The sequence below is a fragment of the Adiantum capillus-veneris genome, chromosome 1 (genome assembly GCF_014529385.1).
Source record: "Adiantum capillus-veneris isolate H3 chromosome 1, ASM1452938v2, whole genome shotgun sequence".
Lineage (NCBI taxonomy): Eukaryota > Viridiplantae > Streptophyta > Polypodiopsida > Polypodiales > Pteridaceae > Adiantum > Adiantum capillus-veneris.
Window position 1 is genome coordinate 147,418,803 of NC_140931.1, and position 21,787 is coordinate 147,440,589.

The 21,787-nt window shown below is 42.6% G+C and overlaps 1 protein-coding gene across 2 annotated transcripts in view; it reads right to left on the minus strand.

Moving 5' to 3' along the window:
- The window catches only part of LOC147465761 (uncharacterized), a 68,608-nt gene extending 54,762 nt beyond the window's left edge, over window positions 1–13,846 (minus strand). Inside the window, exons 1-4 of one of the 2 annotated variants that reach the window (XM_086521628.1) lie at window positions 13,660–13,731; window positions 13,396–13,418; window positions 13,283–13,318; window positions 13,061–13,198 (exon numbers count right to left, since the gene is read on the minus strand). In XM_086521628.1, the coding sequence (XP_086377754.1) occupies window positions 13,061–13,198; window positions 13,283–13,318; window positions 13,396–13,413 (192 nt within the window). In that variant the 5' untranslated portion in view covers window positions 13,414–13,418; window positions 13,660–13,731. Of the gene's footprint in view, window positions 1–13,060; window positions 13,199–13,282; window positions 13,319–13,395; window positions 13,419–13,659 lie in introns of both variants that reach the window. The other variant, XM_086521625.1, reaches the window with a different exon arrangement.
- Window positions 13,847–21,787: the final 7,941 nt, after the last annotated feature.

Sequence of the window (21,787 nt, forward strand, 5' to 3'; positions counted from 1 at the left end):
TTTGAAGTATAAAATTCCAGTCACAAGTTTGTTCGTGAAGTTTCTTTGTGTTGTAAAGTTAATCAGTGTAAAGATCGAGTGAAAGCCAAAGTCTACGGCCCCTTTAGTGAGGCTACTGGCCGGTTTCATAGTTCCGTCGTCGGGACAGCATCACCTTTTTCTCAAGAAGTGAGCCTTGGTCTCTTTTGGGCAAAGACACAAAGTTGGAATTACACTAAGGCTGACAGGACGAATGACACTAGGGAAGAGGGTTCCTCTTCACAGGACAGACAGGTTGTTCCTCCAATGTTTCACGGCCACCATTGCATGTACCTTTTGTTGATGTGAATGTGCCACAAGTTCAAGAGTTTATGACTGGGCAACTAGACGAGGATGCGTTCAAGACACGGTTGGTTGCTGTTGTGAATGTGTTTTCTCGGTTGATGTAGAATCTCGGGTTTATGGAATTTCTACAAGCTCCACCGTCCACGAGTGTCACAGCAGACAAGGCAACTTTCTCTACAGTAGAGCCCGTTGAGGCTCAAGCCCAGCTCCCTTATGCATCCTAGCAGGGCTAGGAGCATTCGCATGTTGCGGAGTCAGTTTGGGCTCCAAGACAAACTTTTTTTGTCCACGAACAGGTGGTTAGGACACCAATTCCACAAGCTATACCAGTTCAGCCAGCCACCTTTCAAAGTCCAAATGTTGGTTTAAATGGACGGGAAGCTAATTTCCAAGCTATGCATCAAGTTTTTTCACCACCACGGTACATCCTGGGTATTTCCGAGGGTGGATCTGTGTTTCAAAGCATGGATGGTTATGCGCCTGGAAACCAGCAGTATATGCCAGGAATTATCTTTGGGGGCATGCAAGGCATGATGCCAAACCCCATGTATGGTAATATCGGCTTACAGTCAGGGTTTCATTGTGATCAGGGTGGTTTGAGGTGCAACAGGGAAATTTTGGTATGGCTGGTTATTCGAATGAGCAAGAAAATATGGCATCAGGAAGTCAAGATCCTAATGGCCAAGGGGCACAGATGATCTCTACCATTGTACCCATGTTATAGACACTTCCCTGTGATAATTTGGCAGTGCTCGACAAGCCAAAACCATACAAAGAAGGTGGTGCAGCTATGAAGTTTGATACTTTCGGCGGATTTGAGGACAAGACGAAGGCTCTTACTTTCCTCCAACAGTCTAATACAGCTTATGCGGGGGGGGGGATTTTACAGAGGCCTCCAAGGTCAGGAAAGCTACCACTTCCTTGAAAGCGAATACGTGTTCATGGTGGACCTGCCACACGGGTTTACTTCAAGCAAATGTTTGCATCTGCATGGCTGTCAAACAAATTTGAAGCTGATGTTATGACAAATTGGAACTAGCTCAATGCGGTTACTTGCAAAAGCTTAGAGGAGTACGATCAGAAGTTCTATAAAGCGCTGCTTTCAGTAACTTCCTACCGATTTGTGCCACTGACAGAGCAGACTGAGACTTATTGTTGTTTGTGGACCGCGTAAAGGGCTAGAAACTATTGTACAAAGAACAAAGTAGCCACCCTTACTCAACTTATGGAAGTTGCCAACATTGGTCATGCCTTGTTGAAGGATGAAGACAGTGGATTCCAAGGCAACGTGAAAGGGGGCCAACCAAAGAAAGCTCGGCTAAGAAGTCCATTGCAAAAGCAGCTCCTAAAGGGTCCCAAGGTCAAAAAAAGGCAAAGAAAGCTAAGGACTCAGCCGAGACATCTAGAGGACATGCTAAGAAGTAGAAAAAGAATCCTTTTGTGCACAAGTCGTTCAAAGAGAAGGCTTTAATGGCTGAGAATAAATACTTTATTTGCGAGCAGCCTGGTCATTTTGTTGCAGATTGTCCACAAAGAAAGAGGTCACCTAACTTAGAGGACAAAGAGGACAAGAAAGGGAAGATCACAAACCCACGGTAGGTTTAGCGCAAGATATGGTGGGCAAGAGGCCAAACTCGGATGTCAGTGAGTTATGCAGAGCTTGGGGTGAAGTTAGGGATCAAACAGCGCAGGAAAACTTTATCTTACCAATGTTGGCTATCAAGTTGGGCATCAAAGCTAAAGAGATGGGGTACAAAGCAGAGACAGGTTTGGCATGTCCTAGCTAGCAAAAAAAGATTATGAGCCAAGTAGAGGAGCTGTTAGAAAAAAGGGTTAATTCAACCTAGCTCTTCACCCATTTGCTCCCCAATTCTTCTAGTGCAGAAGAAGGATGGCTCCTGTCTAGGGCTGTAATTTCGAAATTTGGCCCCATTTCGACAGCATAACAGCTCTATAACCTGTATAGACCAAAAGTACAAGTCAGGGGTGACTTCCCATGCAATTCTAGAGCTTTTCTATGGGCTAGAGAGAAAACACAGAGCGCTGTTTTTCACTATTACAGCCTCTAAAAAGTACCCAAACACCTGTACAACCACACTCTAGCTTCCCCGAAGCTTCTGTGAAGTTCTGGTGCACTTTAGGAGCAAAACCCTACACCTGCAATTTTACACAGTCGGCTGTATTTCTCTATTTTGGGTCGTTTCGGAGGGAGCTAACGCATCAGCATGCTCCCCGAGACCTCCCGCACGCAATGGGACAGTTGCCATGCTATTTGGAGGACTTTTAACGCGAGAAAACTCTCCAAATTCGCGTTCCTTCGCAATGGGGCTGTGCGTACCTGTGGGGGATTAGCAATTAGCTAATCCAGTTCCTGTTCAGAAGGCTCTTGCCTTAGCAAACGCTCATAAAACCCACAGAACTGTACATAATCATTTGAATAGCCCAACTAGAGGGCATTACAATATGTGCCAAAGGGGAGAGAGAGATGCACGAGAGCAAATCATCGCGCTACATGAGACAGAGGAGAAGGCAAGCTTTCCATTAAAGCTGTAAACCTGCACCCACTACTCACATACACACACTGTAAGTTCACTTACTTGCAAAATCAATCCCCTCTCTCAAATTGGGCGCCTCCTCTTGCTGATGGACTAGAAAATCCACCTGGAGCCGCCATGTGCCAATTTGCCCATTTTAAGTTAATACTCTAGTTCCCACTTACTTATAAAGTTGTGACTTTCCGAGTGGCCCAGATTTCATTTGGGGCGCAAAAGCTTCCATACTCATCAGAATTCAGTGCTAACTGACCCGACCAATCCCAGACTTTGACATAAGACTCCCGACGTGAGAAACCCATTCGGCCGTAGCCGTTCCACACTGGCCATGCAATGTCCACTTGCACCTTTTCAAGGGTTCCTGAAAAACAAGTAAAAATAAAATAAAGAACATATTTAGAGAAGGCAACAACAAAAATACACCTCCTGGCGACAGAATTCCACCCCAGAGAGTATTGGCCCCAACCCTTGGCGCCCCTTTCGGTATTTCTTTATATTGCATCAACACAATACAAGCCAATACTCCACACTCTGCACCTTCTCCCAAAAGTGTGTCAGAGAATGAGCCCATGGCCTCATATTTAAAGGCTCTAGGCCCAAAAGCAGTTTACAAGAAAAGCCTTCAAACTCAAAAGCATTTGGTCCAAAAGCAATGCCCAAAAGCTGTCAACGTAAATCATGGAAATCTGTACAACTGCCACGTCAGCAACGAAAATCGCGGAAATCCGTACAGGCTGCCACGTCAGCATGTTATCGCAATTTCCGAGTTTTCAAGTTACCATGTCATCAGCTGCTACGCAAGTCTTTGTGTGTGTGTGTGTGGGTCCTGCTTTATTTTAATCCCTTTATGTCACTTGGGCTCCATCGAACAAGGTCCCATAAGTTGGTAAGAGTTCTTCTGTTGTTGCTTGTTCTTCTTAGGGTTTAAGCCCCTCGGTCGTGATCTGAAGGTTGGCTCTGCTCTTATGTGACTTGACACGTCAGCAGTTTGTGACATCCCTCCTTAAAAGAAAGTAATCATCCGCGATTACATCATATCTGCAAATCAATTCAAGTTAGCTCAAAATTTCCAAGGGTCATTCCGAGAGACAATCCGAGGGACAATCAGTTTGCTCTTTTTGTTAAGGAGTTTGCTTCTCCTTTCGGCTCTTTTGATCAAGGAGTTGGCTTCTCCTTTCGTCCAGATCGGAACTCTTCATATTCCGACGTAGTTAAATTAGCCATCACACCCAGACCGCACTGATCTTCCACGGGTGTCTTGATGCACTAAAATTACATACCTAGGCAATCTCATCCAATTAGGAATATTCAGCGGTTGACACATCACAATGCAACACAAATGCTCACATATGCATGTTAGAAGACATAGAAACATAAAGTCGCCGATGAACACTCCCCCCGCAAATAACCATCCAAGTCCAGGCCATGAGCTGTTCAACGACTCCCTCATCACTCCTCCCGCAAATAACCTAAAACGGTCCGGGCCATGAGATATAGAGGCCTTTTACAACCAAACGCCCCCCAAACCGCAACCTGCATCATTTGGAGGTGCTGAGAGTAACCACTGCTCAGACTTCTTAATACTCCCCTAGCAAATAACCATCCAAGTCCGGGCCATGAGTTACAACAACAATACTCCCCCCGTAAATAACCACAAGGGTCTGGGCCATGAGTATGAACAAGAATCTCAAAAACCATTTCTCACCACTCCACCCGGGAGTAGAAATCACCAATCATTGAAACCAATATTAAAACCAGAGTCAAACATTTCAAATCGGCACCAAGATAGGTTCAAAACAAATACCATCCATTTCAAACCAATTCCAAACAGGATCACCAAACAAGCTCTCAAATAGAACTCAAACTTAAAAAGCAATCTCGACATCAGTCGAGCTCGAAAAGTCGATTGACTTTCCATCTTGAAACCTGCACCAAAAATTAGGGTTAGGGTCCTTTCATAAGGTCATAGCCGACCTCACCATAGTCCATAAGCTCTTGGACAGACAGTGCTCCTATGGCAGCGATGGTAGTCCGAAGATGTAGCAATCACATCGGACCTAAAAGGTTATCAGCTTGAGAAGAGACATCTACTAAGAGATGTTCAGAAATTTCAAGATATAATCTGCTAGGGTTCCATGGCAAGCATTTCAGGATACCCCACTTTGCCAGAAGTTGCACTCCGAAAGAAGATGTCAGAAACCATATAACTTCTGACAAAAAAAAAATTTGAAAGCTTGCCAAGTCCTTGGAGTGTGCGGCTTAGTAGCTATAGAAATCAACATCAACATGGCATTGCTTTTGAGAAAAACAGTGACTCAAACAAATCTTGGATCCTTCTCTTGCAAGTGATCTTTTTGGCTTATGCCTTGTAAGACATGAGCAGTAAAGACGGAAGCGCGCCCGTTGAGCTAGTAAGCCCGGGGTCGGAGCACGAAGCTAAAATATCTAATGAACTTTGGAAGTGCGACCTTGCTCTGACTGCTCTTTGGAAGGACCAGTATGCTTTCAAAAAAGCACACGACTGATGCTCTGATACCACTGTCACAAGACAGGCACCACGTGCCAATAGAAAAGAACAAACTGAACAGACTTTTAGCACTTCAATAACAACTGAACTAAAAGAGAGACGACGCGGAGTTGCGAAATTCCACCCCAGAGAGTATTGGCCCCAAACCTTGGCGCCCCTTTCAGTATTTCTTTGTATTGTATCAACACAGTACAAGCCGGTACTCCACGCTTTGCACCTTCTCCCAGAACTGTGTCAAAGAATGAGCCCATGGCCTCATATTTAAAGGCCCTAGGCCCAAAAGCAATTTACATGAAAAGCCATCAAACTCAAAAGCATCTGGTCCAAAAGCAATACCAAAATCTGCCAACGTAAATCACGAAAATCCATACAACTGCCACGTCAGCAACGAAAATCGCGAAAATCTGTATAGGCTGCCACGTCAGCATGTCGGCGCTATTTCCGGGTTTTCCGTACAATTGCAACGTCATCAGCCGCTACGCAAGTCTTTGTGTGTGTGTGTAGATCTTGCTTTATTTTAATCCCTTTATGTCACTTGGGCCCCATCGGACGAGGTCCCATAAGTTGGTAGGACTTCTTTTTCTGCTGTTGCTTGTTCTTCTTAGGGTTTAGGCCCCTCGGCCGTAATCTGAAGGTTGGCTCTGCTCTTCAGTGACTTGACACATCAGCAGTTTGTGACACCTTCCGGTAGATCAGTCCCCGCCTAGGTCGTTTATGGGTTGGAAACTGAGAAAATTAGTAACTTATTGCGATAGAAACATGTAGGGTTAAGGGGGATGTGTTAGTGTGCCATTCATGGCATAAGTATGCTTTGGAGAGGTTAGTGTAGAGCTTGATAGAGAAACTATTGCACAATACAATATAGGGTATAATTGCAAATGGTAAAGCTTAATATTATTCAGCAGAACCTGCCTCTATATAGGCTTTACAAATAGGAAGCCTTTTGACACATGAGCACAAAAGGTGGCTGCCAATGCACAATACAAGTGGCTTTCTCTTTACAAAGGTTGCAAGAGGCTTTTCACATGGTTTGACACATAAGGCTTTTCTAGGTGGAAGAGACTGTTCACATAAGAGATGCAACAAAACCTTGCATCCCAACAATCCTCCCCTATGTGGGTTTTGGTTGCATATCACTCACACAATCCTCCCCTCAAAAACACACTAAGGTGAGGCACACAATTCACAAGCCTCCCCTTGAACAAAAAATTGTCTTCCCTAGACACAAAGGATGTAGGCGCACAAAACATCAGGATGTAGGCACACACAAGCCTCCCCTGGCACAAATAGAGGATAAGGTACTGTCACAAAAATACGGAAGCGAAAACTGACTGTTAAATGCAATTTATATACTCAAGAGACTTTGGAGAGAAAGAGAGAAAGCTTGACACATCATTGGGGACCAAAAGATGGACTGGTCCCCCCCCATAAAGAGAATATCTTTATTACTAAGGGAGAATTCTTTACAAGCACGGGAACGGGGCGAAAGCCCGTCCTCTATTCTTTCTTGTCCTTCTTCTTCTTCTGACTAAGAGAGTAGAAGAACTGCTCTCCTGACTACTAGGAGGATCTTTCCTCTTCTGTGAGATTTTGGGAAGCTCTCGTAGATGAGAGTCTATCTTCCACAAAACTCATCGGAAGCTCTCAAAAATGAGAGTCTATCTTCCGCTAGCTATGTCTCTTCGGACATAATCATTCCTGCAGTCAACCCACGAAGGAAACATGCAAAACACACGCACACACGCTTGCTGTAATTTTCTGCACATAACCAGAAATTGTTACCTGAGCGCGTTCCAATGCCGAAACGGAGGTCCTTTTCGCGACGGAAATGCTCCAAACTTTGTGTGTGTGTGTGTAGTAGGTAGAGAGGAATAGTTTCCTACTAAAGCTTTGCTGAAATTCACCCTAATACAGGTGATTAGGGGCTGAAAACAGAGAATTTGCAACAGCTAGTAGAGAGAGAAAAAGAGTTTTCTACTACTTTACGCGATGAAACTTCTCCCACAGCTGCCTATGACCATGAGAGGCCTTGTTCTAGGTGATGGGTGCACAGATGCTCCACATACACCACAAGGTGCTGCTCTCAAGCTTCAATGGAGAGCTTCACTGCGTAGAGGACGTTCAACTTAGGGGAGGTAGTGCACTGCCAACCTGGCAAGAGGGGGAGGGGCTGCTCTCTTATAGCCTCCCAGAAGAGGGGACGCTAGCATGAAGAGAGAGAGAGAGAGAGAGAGAGAGAGAGAGAGAGAGAGAGAGAGATTGCATGGGAAAGTGTGCCAAGTGGCACACTTACTTTAAAATTTAAAAACCATTCAACTTTTGACTTTAAAAATCCTATGCTAGTTAATGAAATGTGCAATTAAGTGCACAACTGCACACATAGATGCAACCAATTAAATTGTTAGCTACTCCCAAGCGCAATGCCGTACCGACACTGCTCTGGCATTACCTGTTCGTACTTGTCCGGCCATTTGGTCCAGCGCAAATCATTTAAGAATACTTTAACTAACTTATCCTAAGGCCGTAAAATAATCAGGCCTTAGGGTTATTATTCTAAGGACCCCATCTCATTCCTGTGCTTGCACTAGCGCGCGTAATTTTCTGAGCCTGAAATCTGAGGCTACTATCTACCCCTTCATTGAAGACCCGATTTCCCAATCGCTAGGGCTTCAGGGTATTTTGTGCTAGGGTCTCCCTGAGGTGCACTGGCCCAAACTTGGGCGCACCTGAGGCCCCAAAACTGCTAAATCTATTATGATGTGCACACAACTAATTAGATAATTCTTTTCTCGTAAATAAATTAATTATTTACAAAGTCTGACTTAGTTACAGGTACACGAGAGATAATGCTCACAGCACATGTCATTTGCTGTTTGTTGGAGGATTTTCTCCCCAGCACAAATTTACAAAAATTATTGTACTTTTTTATGTTCGCCAGTTGTTGTAGTAGCCAATATGTCGTTGTTCTGCCACATTGTGATGTTGATGGTGTTGTCGTCGATGTTTTGATCCAATGCCCACCTTTCAACCCTCCCCTTGGGCATGTCATACATAATGAAGACCCAACTATCCACATAGGATGACATGCCCAAGGGGAGGGTTGAAAGGTGGACATGGGAACTCCTTCCAACCCTCTAGAACTTGCCAGGCACAACAACTCAATTGCAACTTGGAAGCCTGTGCAGTAGCCGGCAATCAACAGCTAACAACAAGTCATTGAAGGTGCAAGCTCGGTCAACAAGTGCACATGCATACGAGGCCTGGCAAGTTCTAGAGGGTTGGAAGGGTCTTCATTATGTATGACATGCCCAAGGGGAGGGTTGAAAGGTGGGCATGAGAACTCCTTCAACACCTAGTTCATTTTTTATGTGACATATTACATATATGTGTGTAGCCTTTTGAAAAGGCACCTGGAGATATGAGCTGCCGAATACTGGCTGTGAGACCTTTTGTATATAAACACTTCCATTTGTATATGAATCATAATATATGTTTTGACCGGTGTTATTGGAGCTCATGCAACCGAAAGTCTGTTGCTTCTCGGACGGACATGGCGAGCAGACGAGATAGAGAGAGGGAGAGAGGGAGATAAGGCACGACTCGAGCAAATGAAAAAGAGGATTATCATCTTAGGTTTTAGGCCTTAAATACCTTTTACAAAATGTTCACATTCACATGGTCGCCAAGTGCAGGATGACCCTAACAATCGCCCCCTTCAGCCAAACTTGGTAGGGTTGTCACATACGTCCCCTAAAACTAGACTCGCCACACTCATGATACATGGAGTTTTAGGTGTACTCCCAGCCGTGAGTTTCACGTTTTCTCACAACCTAGTGCCACTATCGAGCTATCAATCACAAACGGGTTTTTGGTTTACTCCCAAACCCTAGGTTTAAAGTTTTACCTAGTAACCCATGAGGTGACAACATAATACAGATGCGGGCGTTCACAATTTATAGGGAAGGTCCATCGGCGTCATCATACTGGCCGAGGCAGTGTCTAGTCCCTTTACAAAACTCATGACAAATGCATTTACAATTATCATGTAATCATGGGGGATTGTCATCACTAAACGATTCCGCCTTTGTCAAGAATGTCTTGCTCAACCATGGTGGGAAGAACCTCTTAAGATGATAAGGTCCTTTATAAAAAAAAATTCACAATGTTGTGTGTGATGCAGGCCCAAGTTGCAGGATTCTCGAAAAATATCCACGCGGATAGCCTGTAGCTTTCCGCCTTGCTGCAAGCTCGCCCTCTACCATCTCCTCCCCCTCATTCTGCACATAGCAGCTGTACGTCACCCATCAACTGTCAGTGATTGCTACGCATTGCAGGCTCCTCCGGCTACTTCTCGGTTGCCTCTGTACGGAAGGTTACTGCAGATGGAAATGCTTGCAGGTGCCGATTGAGCATGTTGTGCTCCCGACTGTCCTCTACGCATTGGAGCCACTCCGTCATCATACTGACCGAAGCAATGTCTAGTCCCTTTACAAAACTCATCACAAATGCATTTACAATTATCATGTAATCATGGGGGGTTGTCATTGTACGGAGGGTTATTGTAGATGGCAGTGCTTGCACGTGCCGATGGTAAGACCTTCCCTATAAATTGTGAACACCCGCATCTGTATTATGTTGTCACCTCATGGGTTACGGGGTAACCTTTAAACCCAGGGTTTGGGAGTAAACCAAAAACCCCGTTTGTGATTGGTAGCTCGATAGTGGCACCCGATTGTGAGAAAACCTAAAACTCACGGTTGGGAGTACACCTAAAACTCCATGTATCATGAGTGTGGCAAGTCCAGTTTTAGGGAGCGTATGTGACAACCCTACCAAGTTTGGCTGAAGGGGATTGAATGGCACACTAACACATCCCCCTTAACCCTACAAAACAATCTCTAAAGGTACTTCTTCGGATGAACTCGTCTACTTGGTCATAGCATCGTCTGATACGCTTGGAGGAGCCATAGTTCCTCGACAATACCATCATCATAGCTCAAATCTGCAACAGCATGGGAGAGAGCTGGCAGCTTGCTTTTCTACCGTAATCTGATATGGAACTGGGGAGTTGGCTAATGCCTTTTCTAGACTCTGGGGGACCGCAAGAATAGAGTAAATCTCATGCATAGATGCAATGCTAACATAGACTCCTTTACACAAAAGCGTTTGCTTTCCGGAAAGAATTAAAAAGAAACTCGCTTTTCACAAAGCAGCTGGATTTCCTCAAAGCTTACTCAGAACCCATCTACATACAAGTCCTTGTCTCATCTCTTGTGCACAACCTTAACTCAGTTCGGAAATTCTATCGGCCATGCAATATTCCCTATCCGATACTCCCGACATCCACCATGAGATGCATCAGGAACACCCCTCACTTAAATCTTACTAAGTTATAGAACAGCTCCCTCGCAATGCTCTGTGTCACCCATCCCATGAGGCATTCGAGACGTCTGTTCCAGATGGTCGAATACTTCTTCTCAATGCTCTTTGTTGTCACCCATCCAATGTGACGCATCAAAAGTATCCGTTCTTGGTGGCCTAACAAATATTCCCATTCACAAAGCTCTCGTTATTCCTCTGAATGACACAAAAAATATCCGTACTCGGATGTCTCTAGCAAGAAAATCCTCTCATTTATGGATCCAATTATTTTCAAATTTTCATTTTCTTTCAAATAAAGTTGATTTAGCAACAATTTGCATGACCAAAGGGCAAGACAAGAAAGTCGCAGAGTCTAAATATTGTTTTCAACACAATCTTATGCACATCTTTACTCTTACATGTACTTAATGATATCCACAACAATAGATGCTACCTCTACTTGATGTAAAACATCATCAATCCTCGAAGAAGAAAACTTTTTTCCTCATGGTAGTCTTGTCCAACACACAATAATATATACACCTAGGTCAACATCCCTCCTTTGCCAACACTAGAGCAAATGCAACCGATAGAAAATTAACTTCGTGAGTCTACGCCATTTTGAAAGCTCATTCACCTAACTCGAAATCTCTTTCGATTGGGTTGCGTTGACTCCTTATGGTGGCCTATTAGGTGGACTACTGCCAAGCACTAGCTCTATGATGTCATCCTCATGCCTTTCAAGAAGCAACTCCCCTACCATCAAGAATGAAAACAATCACTTCCATATCTAATGCAGACAAATTAGACCCAAACTCATGTATATAATTTTTTGAGAAAAAACCCTACACTAAAGATAATTTTCAATACATTTAAGAAGCAGAAGCTGATACACTAGCAATAGTCCGATCTTTAAGATTGACAACAAGCGCATGAGCGTTCCATCTACAAGGAAAATAATTTTGTTGAAATTGTCCACCATAGCATGTAAGCTATGTGAAACCAGCCTACAGCCTCACTAAAAGGGCGGTAAAACTTCCGCTTTCACCCAATCTATAAGTTGTTTAATTTTACACGTACTTTACGACACAAAGTCACTTCACGAACAAACCAATAATTGAAATTCACCACTTCAAAACAATTTACGACTTGGTAGCTAGAGTGCTCCCAGGTAGACAATGACACCCTATTGGCCCCAAAGGTTGGCGCCTGTTTCCGTATTTCTTTATTCCAATTGACCTTGGAGAAAAAACTATAATCTTCTACGAGTTGTCCCACTTTTCTTAGGCTAAAAATCCCCTACTCTAGCCCAATTTCGGTAACATAGCGACAGTAGAAGGCTTCACAAACAAAATCCCCTTGTAATAGGTGACTTCCACACACGTTTCACTCTTACAAACCTGGCGAGAAAATACAGCACGCTGAATTCTCTGTTTTGAGCCTCTAAAATGCACCGAAACACCTGTTTGACAGTTCCCTAGCTTCCCCAAAGCTCCCGGGACTTTTAGGCATCAAAAAGGATCAAAACCTTAAACCTACAGAAGACTACAGCAAGCTGTAGTTCTCTGTTTTGAGCTCCGTTTTGCATGAGAACACACTTGAGGTAGCCCTTGAGTTCCTGCACCTATAGGACTACTTGCCCTTTAATTTAGACAATATTTCTTTCGAGAAATCTCTCTAAATTCCCAAAAACTAAATAAAAATCAAGGGAAGGAAACAAACAAATAAAGATAGCGTTTGTCACAGTCTCGTGACACTATGGCCCCAAGGCATTCATCACGACCTTCTAAGGATAATCTTTTCATTCAAGATGTCCACCATAGCATGTAAGCTATGGCACTAAGGCATTTCCAAAAGCACATCACAACCTTCCAAGCAAATAAAACGAAACCCCTTGACATCCACAATACTTTGAATATGCAAGTAGTGGGAAGCAGCTTAGAATGAACTTAAAAAAAGGCTCATCCTTGGGCAACCTTCAGAATTGTTTGCTGTTTTAAGAATCTTCTATCAAAAAAAAATTAATGAATTCCACTTTCCTTTTCTTGGTGGTTGAATTATAGCCAGTTTATAAGCCAAAGAATTGCTTTCTGAATCGTGGCAAACAAATTGCATCTTCAATATTCTGCACATTCTATGGTACACAGGGCTTCATGATGCCACCTAAGTGGTTCTTCAAGATGTTGAGAACTAATGTGTGTGTGTGTGTGTGTGTGTGTGTGTGTGTGTGTGTGTGTGTGTGTGTGTGTGTGTGTTGGGGATTGGAGGCTGAAATAGCACGAACTATTGCATGTACCAGGCTTTGACCAGCATCTTGCTCATGTGAGAGGTCTTGAAGAAACCAAACAGCACTCTGTGCATCTGCCACACTACCCTCATGTTCTAGAATCTCTACAATGATGCTCTCATCACGGCTGGGATCAGCATAAATTTCCTGTGTCTCCAAGAAAAAAAATAACATGAGTAACAAACATCTTGACTGTTTAAAACCAGAGCCATCAGAAGTAATAGTTTCAACCTGATTGTCTGGAACATCGCGGATGGAGCTCACATCCTTACAAGCCAAAACACTAAGTCAGCTTGCAGAAAGGAAGATTAACTGAGATGTACTCTACTACAGATGAAAGGAACCTGTTTGTCTCGCTCCATCTTTGCTACACATAGCCTCAGCGACAAAAAAAAAGCAAAGAGAATGCATATCATAGAAGACACACTTGCGTGCGCATGAGCTCTCTCTCTCTCTCTCTCTCTCTCTCTCTCTCTCCACACACACATGCCACAAGCTAGCATCACACGCGCCCACAAGAGATGCAGGCACGAGCTAAACTTAATGCACAACATATAGACAGAAAGCCTACCGCACAGCTACAGAAATGTGAGCTTGAATAGTAGTACCTGCAATCTACTTGGAAAAGAACAAGAAATGGCTCCGTTGAAGAGAGCGCGAGGAGAAGTGTCGTTCATTGCTCTTTGAAGAAACAAACCGTTTTAGTTCGGAAAATACCTGTTTCAAAGGACTTAAGACTCTCTCTCCTTACACAACGATAGCGAGCAACTCCCATGGAAACATCATTTACAATTTTGATGATCAGGAATGGACCATATACGGCACCCAAATCTTGGGTTTGAATTTTTTTAGGCTATATTGCAAGATTTTGTCTTTTCAAAATTGAAAAAATGAGTTGTTATTTTTATTGCAGTAGTAAATTTTTATTATTTTTATTATTATTATTATAATAGAAACTTTGACTTTTGGGCATGAAGAGAGTGTTTAGGTAAAGGCAGCATATGTCTTGCTAAAGGACGGATGTCCAGTGTCTGTCATTCATTGACCTACTCACTTATTTTTTATATACATAGAAATATAAGGAGTGACTGTTGCTTTAGGCTACTCTGCTCCACCCCACTGTGCTCTCTCTCTCTCTCTCTCTCTCTCTCTCTCTCTCTCTCTCTCTCTCTCTCTCTCTCTGCGCACATGCACCACATTCGCGAACCACTTCAACTAGTATCAGAACACATGGCGATCAAGGGAAAGCTCCGAGGCGATAGCTTGCTTGCTCTCAGCAGTGGAGAGATCAAGAAAGCTTGAAAGCTTTGTGAGAATGCAATGGGAGCTTGTGAGCTCAACTAAGAGTGAAAGTTGTTTATCCCTGGATTGTCTATGTGTGATTTCTGTTTGGTTTAGCAGAGGGTTTTTGGACAGTGTGTCTCTACATCTCTTGGTAGACCTAAATTGAGCTACATTTTGTATGTGCGAGTATCAGATTGCTGCGTTGATCATGGTTATGGTTGTGTAGTTGTCAAGTGATATCTCACTTTGTTGCCATTTTGGCATGGTTTATGGTTAAGATTTTGATTGAGGTTTTTGCTCAATTTACAGGAGAGACTCTACCGGTTTTCTCCCAAGATTTCTCACCATAGTTTTGGTTTCACCACCATACATTTTTTGTTGCATATGCGTTATTCACTAATATGGTATTTACCATGTGTGACGGTTTAGAGTCGACAGTGACAACTCGTGAGAGACGGCAGTCTCGTAGTTGTCGATATATGCAATGTTGGCATTGTGGTCACACAAGGCACATTAGGCATCGTTGCTTAGGACATATGAGGTAGCGACAGTGATGTATTTATGATATAGAGACGGTTTTGACACATGTTAGAGAGGTGGCCTCATATGTTGTTGACGATGATGTCACATTTACCTTTAGCATTCCTCTTACTTACATGGTGGCACTTCTCCTCGTTGGTTGCTAAATGAGGATGCACTTTTCCACGTCACACCACATCGTGAGTGTTTTAGCACCTTCTTTAGTGGGAGCTTTGGTCGTGTGCACTTGGCCGATGGTTCGCCGTTTGACATTGCGGGTGTAGGAGATGTTTACTCCTCATTATCTAGTGGTGTATCCTATACAGTACGTCATATGCTATATGTTCCTCAGTTGAGCTGAGAAAAATTTTGAAATTAGTGAGACAGTTAGCAGATTGTGGGTGTCAAATATTACTTAGAGAGCAATCTTTCCAGATGCATTGCAGATCGTTAGTGATTGCTAGGGGAGTTGTAGTGGCTTGGTATATCCTATGCATGTATCTAAAGTACAAGAGGACATAGTCTCGGTTTTGTTGCTGGCATGCATTGAGCGAGAGACAAGACGTGTCTCCTTTGCTAGTGAGCTCCACCATGCTCACAAGATAGAGCATGTAGCTATGTAGGACATGTCAATAGACTCTATAGTAACAAAGATAGAGTGATAGTGCTCTAGTGAGACACAACATGTGTCATCAGAGTCTATGCAGACAGAGGTAGAGCGGATTTGCTCCCTCAATACATAGGTAGAGATAACAGACATGGAGTTCTTTGATATGCTCATGCTAGAGGTTGATGAGTTGATGCAAGGACATATACTTCTAGCTATGGATGAAAAGAACATAGCCATCACAGTGGCGACGATGACACAACTATACATGACCATTAGTCTTAATGGTGCAGAGTATGTACATAGCGTTGAGGCTAGTATAGCCAAGTTTACATAGATTTCATAAGCGTTTAGATGCCTCATGTTCGACTTGTTAGTGTTGAGGCCCGACTTAGCAATTGTCGTGGAAGAATTTGCAATAGTAATTGTCAGTTGTATGATGATTGATGCTAGCATGATGCTTCATGCAACTATGAAAAACCATACAGAGATGTTTGCAAGACTTACATTCAGGCTCTGGCATGGATATACATGTTCGCCTATATTACTAGAGCCACTACGGGTGCATGTAGATCCAGTGAGTGAGCTAGTGGGCATAGCTTGAGCGAGTGTCTCACCTATTTTCTTGTACATACTAGTAGTTTAGCTAGTAGGAAGATCTTATTGATACATTCATCTTTAAGTGGGAGGTTGTTAGGGTAAAGGTGACATGTGCCTTGCCCTAAGATGGACGTCTAGTGTCCACTTCCCACTGACCTCACTAACCCACTCACTTATTCTTTATATAGGCCACTCTGCTCCACCCCACTCTATGCTCTATGCTCTCTCTCTCTCTCTCTCTCTCTCTCTCTCTCTCTCTCTCTCTCTCTCTCTCTCTCTCTCTGCACACTCACTACATTCGTGGAGAGTGAAAGTTATGCAACAAGGTAGAAGCTTTTGTGTATTTTTCATTTTAGGCAGCACATTGACGATTTAGGAAGCACATTTCATTGGTGTCAATTATTGATTTAGGCAGCACCAATTACAAAATCATGTTGCATTGGACTCACGTATATAATCGAAGAGATTTGGATTTGGATTGAGTTTTAGGTTTGGATTTGGTCTATGATGATTTCTTGTCGCGACAGTGTTTATGGTATTGGACTTCAAATATATGAGAATCAATTATTGAGCGACGTGTGAGACCAATGATATCTTGATACATCTGGATATAACAGATGTTTATTCTTATGGTATGGACTTCAAGAATTCTTTCCAATTGCATTTGATCATTCTCATTATTGGCAAAAGGAAAGATAGGGGATCACGAACAAATTGATCAACTTCACTTTGTTGAATCTTGAAGCCTGGGTCTAGTTTATCAAAACACAATCAACTTATGCTTGATATTCTCAATGAATCTCAAATTTCAAAGCAAAACGAGCCCCGTCTGTCACCATCATCTGTATTGCACAACCTCTCCTCCCCCCCTCCTCCATCGCCGGATTTGCAAAGGTCTCCCTTGCATCCATTGCCTTGCATTAATCCTTGCCTTGCCCTTCAGATTGACATGCATGATCCTTGCCCTAGTGTGCAGATTCATGCGCAGAGTGATTAGCTGCCCATTTGACCTTGTCAAACCCCACATGGAAGAGCAAGAGATTGCAATAATTCGAGAAGGGTGGTGCCACAATGGATGCATCACTATACCTGAAGTGCAAGCACTTGTCTATTGTACCTTTCAAATATATCAAGATGTTCTTCACTGCTTCTCAATGTTTACTGTCAAGATTTGCCATAAATCTACTAACCACTCCCACTAAAAAAGCACTGTCCGATCTCGTTGACTTCTAAGAATATGTCACCTTGGCCATTTTTTATTTCTCAACATCAGACTTGGGAGCATCATTCTTGCTATATGTCTGCATTGGAGTACTCAATGTAGCCTTTTCCTCTTGCATATTAAGCCATTGCAAGACTTTGTGGATATACGTTTTCTGAGACAACCCCAATATTCCACATTTTTATCCCTCTTGATATGCATATCAAGAAAGTGACTTGCATCTCCCAAATCCTTCATAGCAAACTATGGTCCAAGTGATTTCTTCATAATGGCAATCTCATCTTTAGACTTTTCCGCAATGAGTATATCATTGACATAAAGGATGAAGATGATAATTGAACCATTGTTAAACTTTCGAGTATACAAGCAGCAATCTTCTTGGCTCCTTTCATACCCTTGGGACTGCATGTATTTGTCAAACTTCATGTATTATTGCCTTGATCCTTGTTTTAAGCCATACAATGCCTTACACAATCTACACACCAATTTTTCCATCGTAGCCTTCTCAGGTTTGACTTCAAAATCCTTCGGATGTTTCATGTAGACATCCTCATCAAGATTCTTGTGAATAAAAAAATTATCTTCACATCCATATGGACCAATTCCATGTCATCAGTGGCTATTAGACCAAGCACGAGATGCAATGTAGTCAATTTTACCATTCAAGAAAAGATTGCATCAAAATTTACACCTTTCTTTTGCTTGAAACCCTTACCAATCTAGCCTTGTACTTAGGCTTCGGATCCTCTACAGTGCGTCTTCTTGTACACCCATTTGCAAGGCATGGCTTGTTTGCCCTTTGGCAACTCTATCAATTCCCAAGTTTCATTTGCCATAATAAAGTTGTACTCAGATTGCATTGCCTGATTCCACTTCATGCTATCTTCCATCTCAATAGCCTCTTGGTAGTAGGTACGCTCTTTGCCAGTGACCAATAGATAGTCTACTCCTAGCTAACACTGCTCATGAGCACAAGATACACGTGCACTTCTCCTCATTGATGGACTTTTCTCTCTCATGAGCATCATTAGCTCTTTCTGGAGCACTACTAGTAATAGGTACATTGCTAATAGACCGAGCTATTTCCGTAATTGGACTTGAAACCACATCCTTGAATCTCACTTTGTGATACTCGACCTCTTTCATGGGTTGTTTGTGCATCTTTGATTTACTAAAGATCACTTGTGAGCTGCAAATAACTCTCTGAGATTCCGAGTGCCAGAGACAATAACCCATCTCTCCATCTACACCATAGCCAATGCTCTTTAGGCACATGTGAGAATGCCTCACACCCAAACACATTTAATATATCATAATTAAGTTTCTTGTTTGTCCACATCTCTTGCAGAATCTTGTAGTTCAATTATGTACTTTGTGACCTATTGATTATATGCATTGCTGTCAACAGCCTCTCCCCAAAACTCTTGAGGTAAATTTGCCATAGATAGCATGGAAGTGACCCGCTCCTCAATATTCCTATTCATGCGCTCAGCAACTCCATTCTGAATAGGTGTGTATTACGCAGTAAACTATCTCCTAATGTTACATTTGCTACAAAAGTCCTTAAACTAATAGAGACGTACTCCCCCGTGATTAGTGTGCAAAGTCTTCAACTTCTTGCCTGACTAGTTCTTGTTAAGTATGGAGCCCAATTCACCCCTTGTAATTTTTAGTCTCAAAAATGCACATTTGTAAGGCCCCCATTATGAGGAGAAGCCATCGTGCGAAAGAAAAATCACCAAAAAACAACAAATTCATGCCACCAAAATATTCCTTTTCATCAGAGTATTATGGCCGGGGACGACGATCAAAAAGTGGTTGAAAAATGGCCGATCAATTGGCCAGTTAGCCGGTGGCTGATTTCTAGGCTGACTTGTCTTCTCAAGGGCGGCCACGCATGGGCGCATGGGAGAATTCAACTCAAACTTGTCTACACAAGGGCGGGTACACACGGCTGCCTCTCATGAGAGAGGGTAGCCCTTTTGGCCTATAAAAGAAGGCCTCTTCTACACACAAAATGCATTGTGAAGTTGATGAAACAAGTTGTGTGTGAGGTGGTGAGAGTGAAGCAAGGTGGGAGTTCCATCAAGAGTATAATCCCTTTGTAACCGACTTCTAGTTTGAAGTACTAAAGGCATTAAGTGGCTGCTTTCCCATGGACGTAGCTCACATTGGGTGAACCACGTATATCATGTGTTCTCTCTCTCTCTCTACTCTATAATTTCTTGTGTGTGAAAATTATCTCTCTCCATTAAGTAAACTACTCTAATATCTACTTAGCTACGCCTTGTTTCCTAAGAATTGTTATCAGATCAAGGTTCGCACATAGCTAAAGTATCTTAAGGAAAGGATTCCTTGAATTGAGTGGGAGCAATGGTAGAGTAAGATATGCTCAAGATCGATAAGTTCAATAGCAAAAACTATCAACACTGGAAGATGCAGATTGAAGACCATCTCTACCAAAAGGACCTTTATTTTCCACTAGGCGGTCTTGCAAAGAAGCCCCCAACAATGATAGATGAAGCATGGATTGTCCTTGACTGAAAGACATTAAGAACAATCCAGATAAGATTGGCATCAATGGTGGCCTTCAACATTTTGTAGATGAAGACCACGGAGGACTTGATGAAGTCACTCAACGGCCTCTACAACAAAACATTGGCATCCAATAACGTATTTCTTATAACGCGCTTGTTCAATCTAAAAATGGCAGAGAATGGTTCAGTTGCAGAACACCTAAACAACTTTAACACCAATATAAGTCAACTTCGATCAGTGAAGCTCAATTTCGACGATGAAGTGCGAGCCCTCCTTATACAATCGTCTCTATCGGATAGTTAGGACAACCTTGAAATGAGGGGAAGATCAAAGGAGAGGTTCAAAAATAAAAAGAGCCGTGATTGCTCGAGGCACACACAAAGTCAGTTCTTGAATGTTGGATCAAAAAGGATTGCTAGTCCAAGAAGAAGAAGGAGTCATATTCTCAAGACAACAATCCAACATCGAAGGCCAATGTGGTAGCTAAAGTAGAGCAAGATGCTCTAATTCTTTCATTAGACAATGTGTCTAATTCCTGGATAGTAGACTCCGTGGCTTCATTTCATGTAACACCACACAAGCAGCATTTCCAAGATTACACCAAAGGGAATTTTGGGTATGTGTACTTGGGAGATGATGAAGCTTGTGAAATTGTCGACAAAGGTACAAACTGCTAATGGAAACGAATGGAAGCTTAAAGATGTTAGGCATGTTTCTTCTCTTTGCAAAAAATTGCTCTACAAGAAAATTGGACGATGAAGGTCATAACATTGCATTCAAAAACAAACGTTGAAAGATCTCAAAGGGATCTTTGGTAAATGCCAAAGGAGAAAAGGTTGGTACACATTACTTGTGTACTGTCAACACACAATCTTCAACTTGTGCAACAGCTTCAGAAGTTGACAATGTGATGTGGCACTACCGACTTGGGCATATAAGTGCCAAAGGAATGCAAATCCTTCAATCGAAGAAGCTTCTACCAGGTTTGAAAGAAGTGGACTTAGAGTTCTGTGAAGATTTTGTTTACGGTAAGCAAAAGAGGGTAAAATTTCAAAAGGCAAGAAATGAAAGAAAAAATATAAAACTTGAATTGGTTCATTCTGATGTTTGGGGTCCTGCAAGTACACCATCCCTTGGTGACTCATTGTACTATGTAACATTCATAGACGATGCAACTAGGAAAACATGGATTTATGTAATGAAGAATAAATCCGATGTGTTTTCCATATTTCAAAGGTGGAAAGCCTTCATGGATAATGAAGCAAGTACCAAGGTTAAATGCCTCAGATCCAACAATAGAGGCGAATATTGTAACCAAGCTTTTGAAAGCTTTTGTGTTAGCAACGACATTCGGAGGCAAAGGACACCTCAACAAAAGTGCATTTTGGAAAGGATGAACAAAACAATCATGGAGCGAGCATGAAGCATGCGGCTACATGCATGCCTACCGGTTGAGCTTTGGGCGGAAGCAGTAAGTGCGTCTCTGTACTTAATCAACCTGTCACCCTCAACGGCATTGGACGGGGGAGTTCCAAATGAGGCATGAGTAGGTAACTCGGTGAATTATGCATTGCTCAAAGTGTCTGGATGCGAGGCTTTTATGCACATAGATAGAAGCCTAAAATCAAAGCTAGATGCGAAGTCCAAAAAGACTTTCTTTATTGGCTATGGAGAAGTTGACTTTAGGTATCGTTTATGAAATTCTGAAGATGGTAAAATCTTTAGAAGTAGGGATGTAATTTTCAATGAACAAAATATGCACAAAGATTACTTGGAAAGAAAACAAACAAAAGATGCATGTGATGAGTACATGGAGCTTGGTGAAGACTCAAGGAGTGCAAGCAATGACAGCGTGCAACAACGTTAACCAAATGAGGAGCCTCAATCCCCCGAAGATCTACGAGAGCAAGTAGACCTCCAGAAAGGTTTGTTCCTTCCTTCGACCATCTCTTGGTCTTAGATTCTC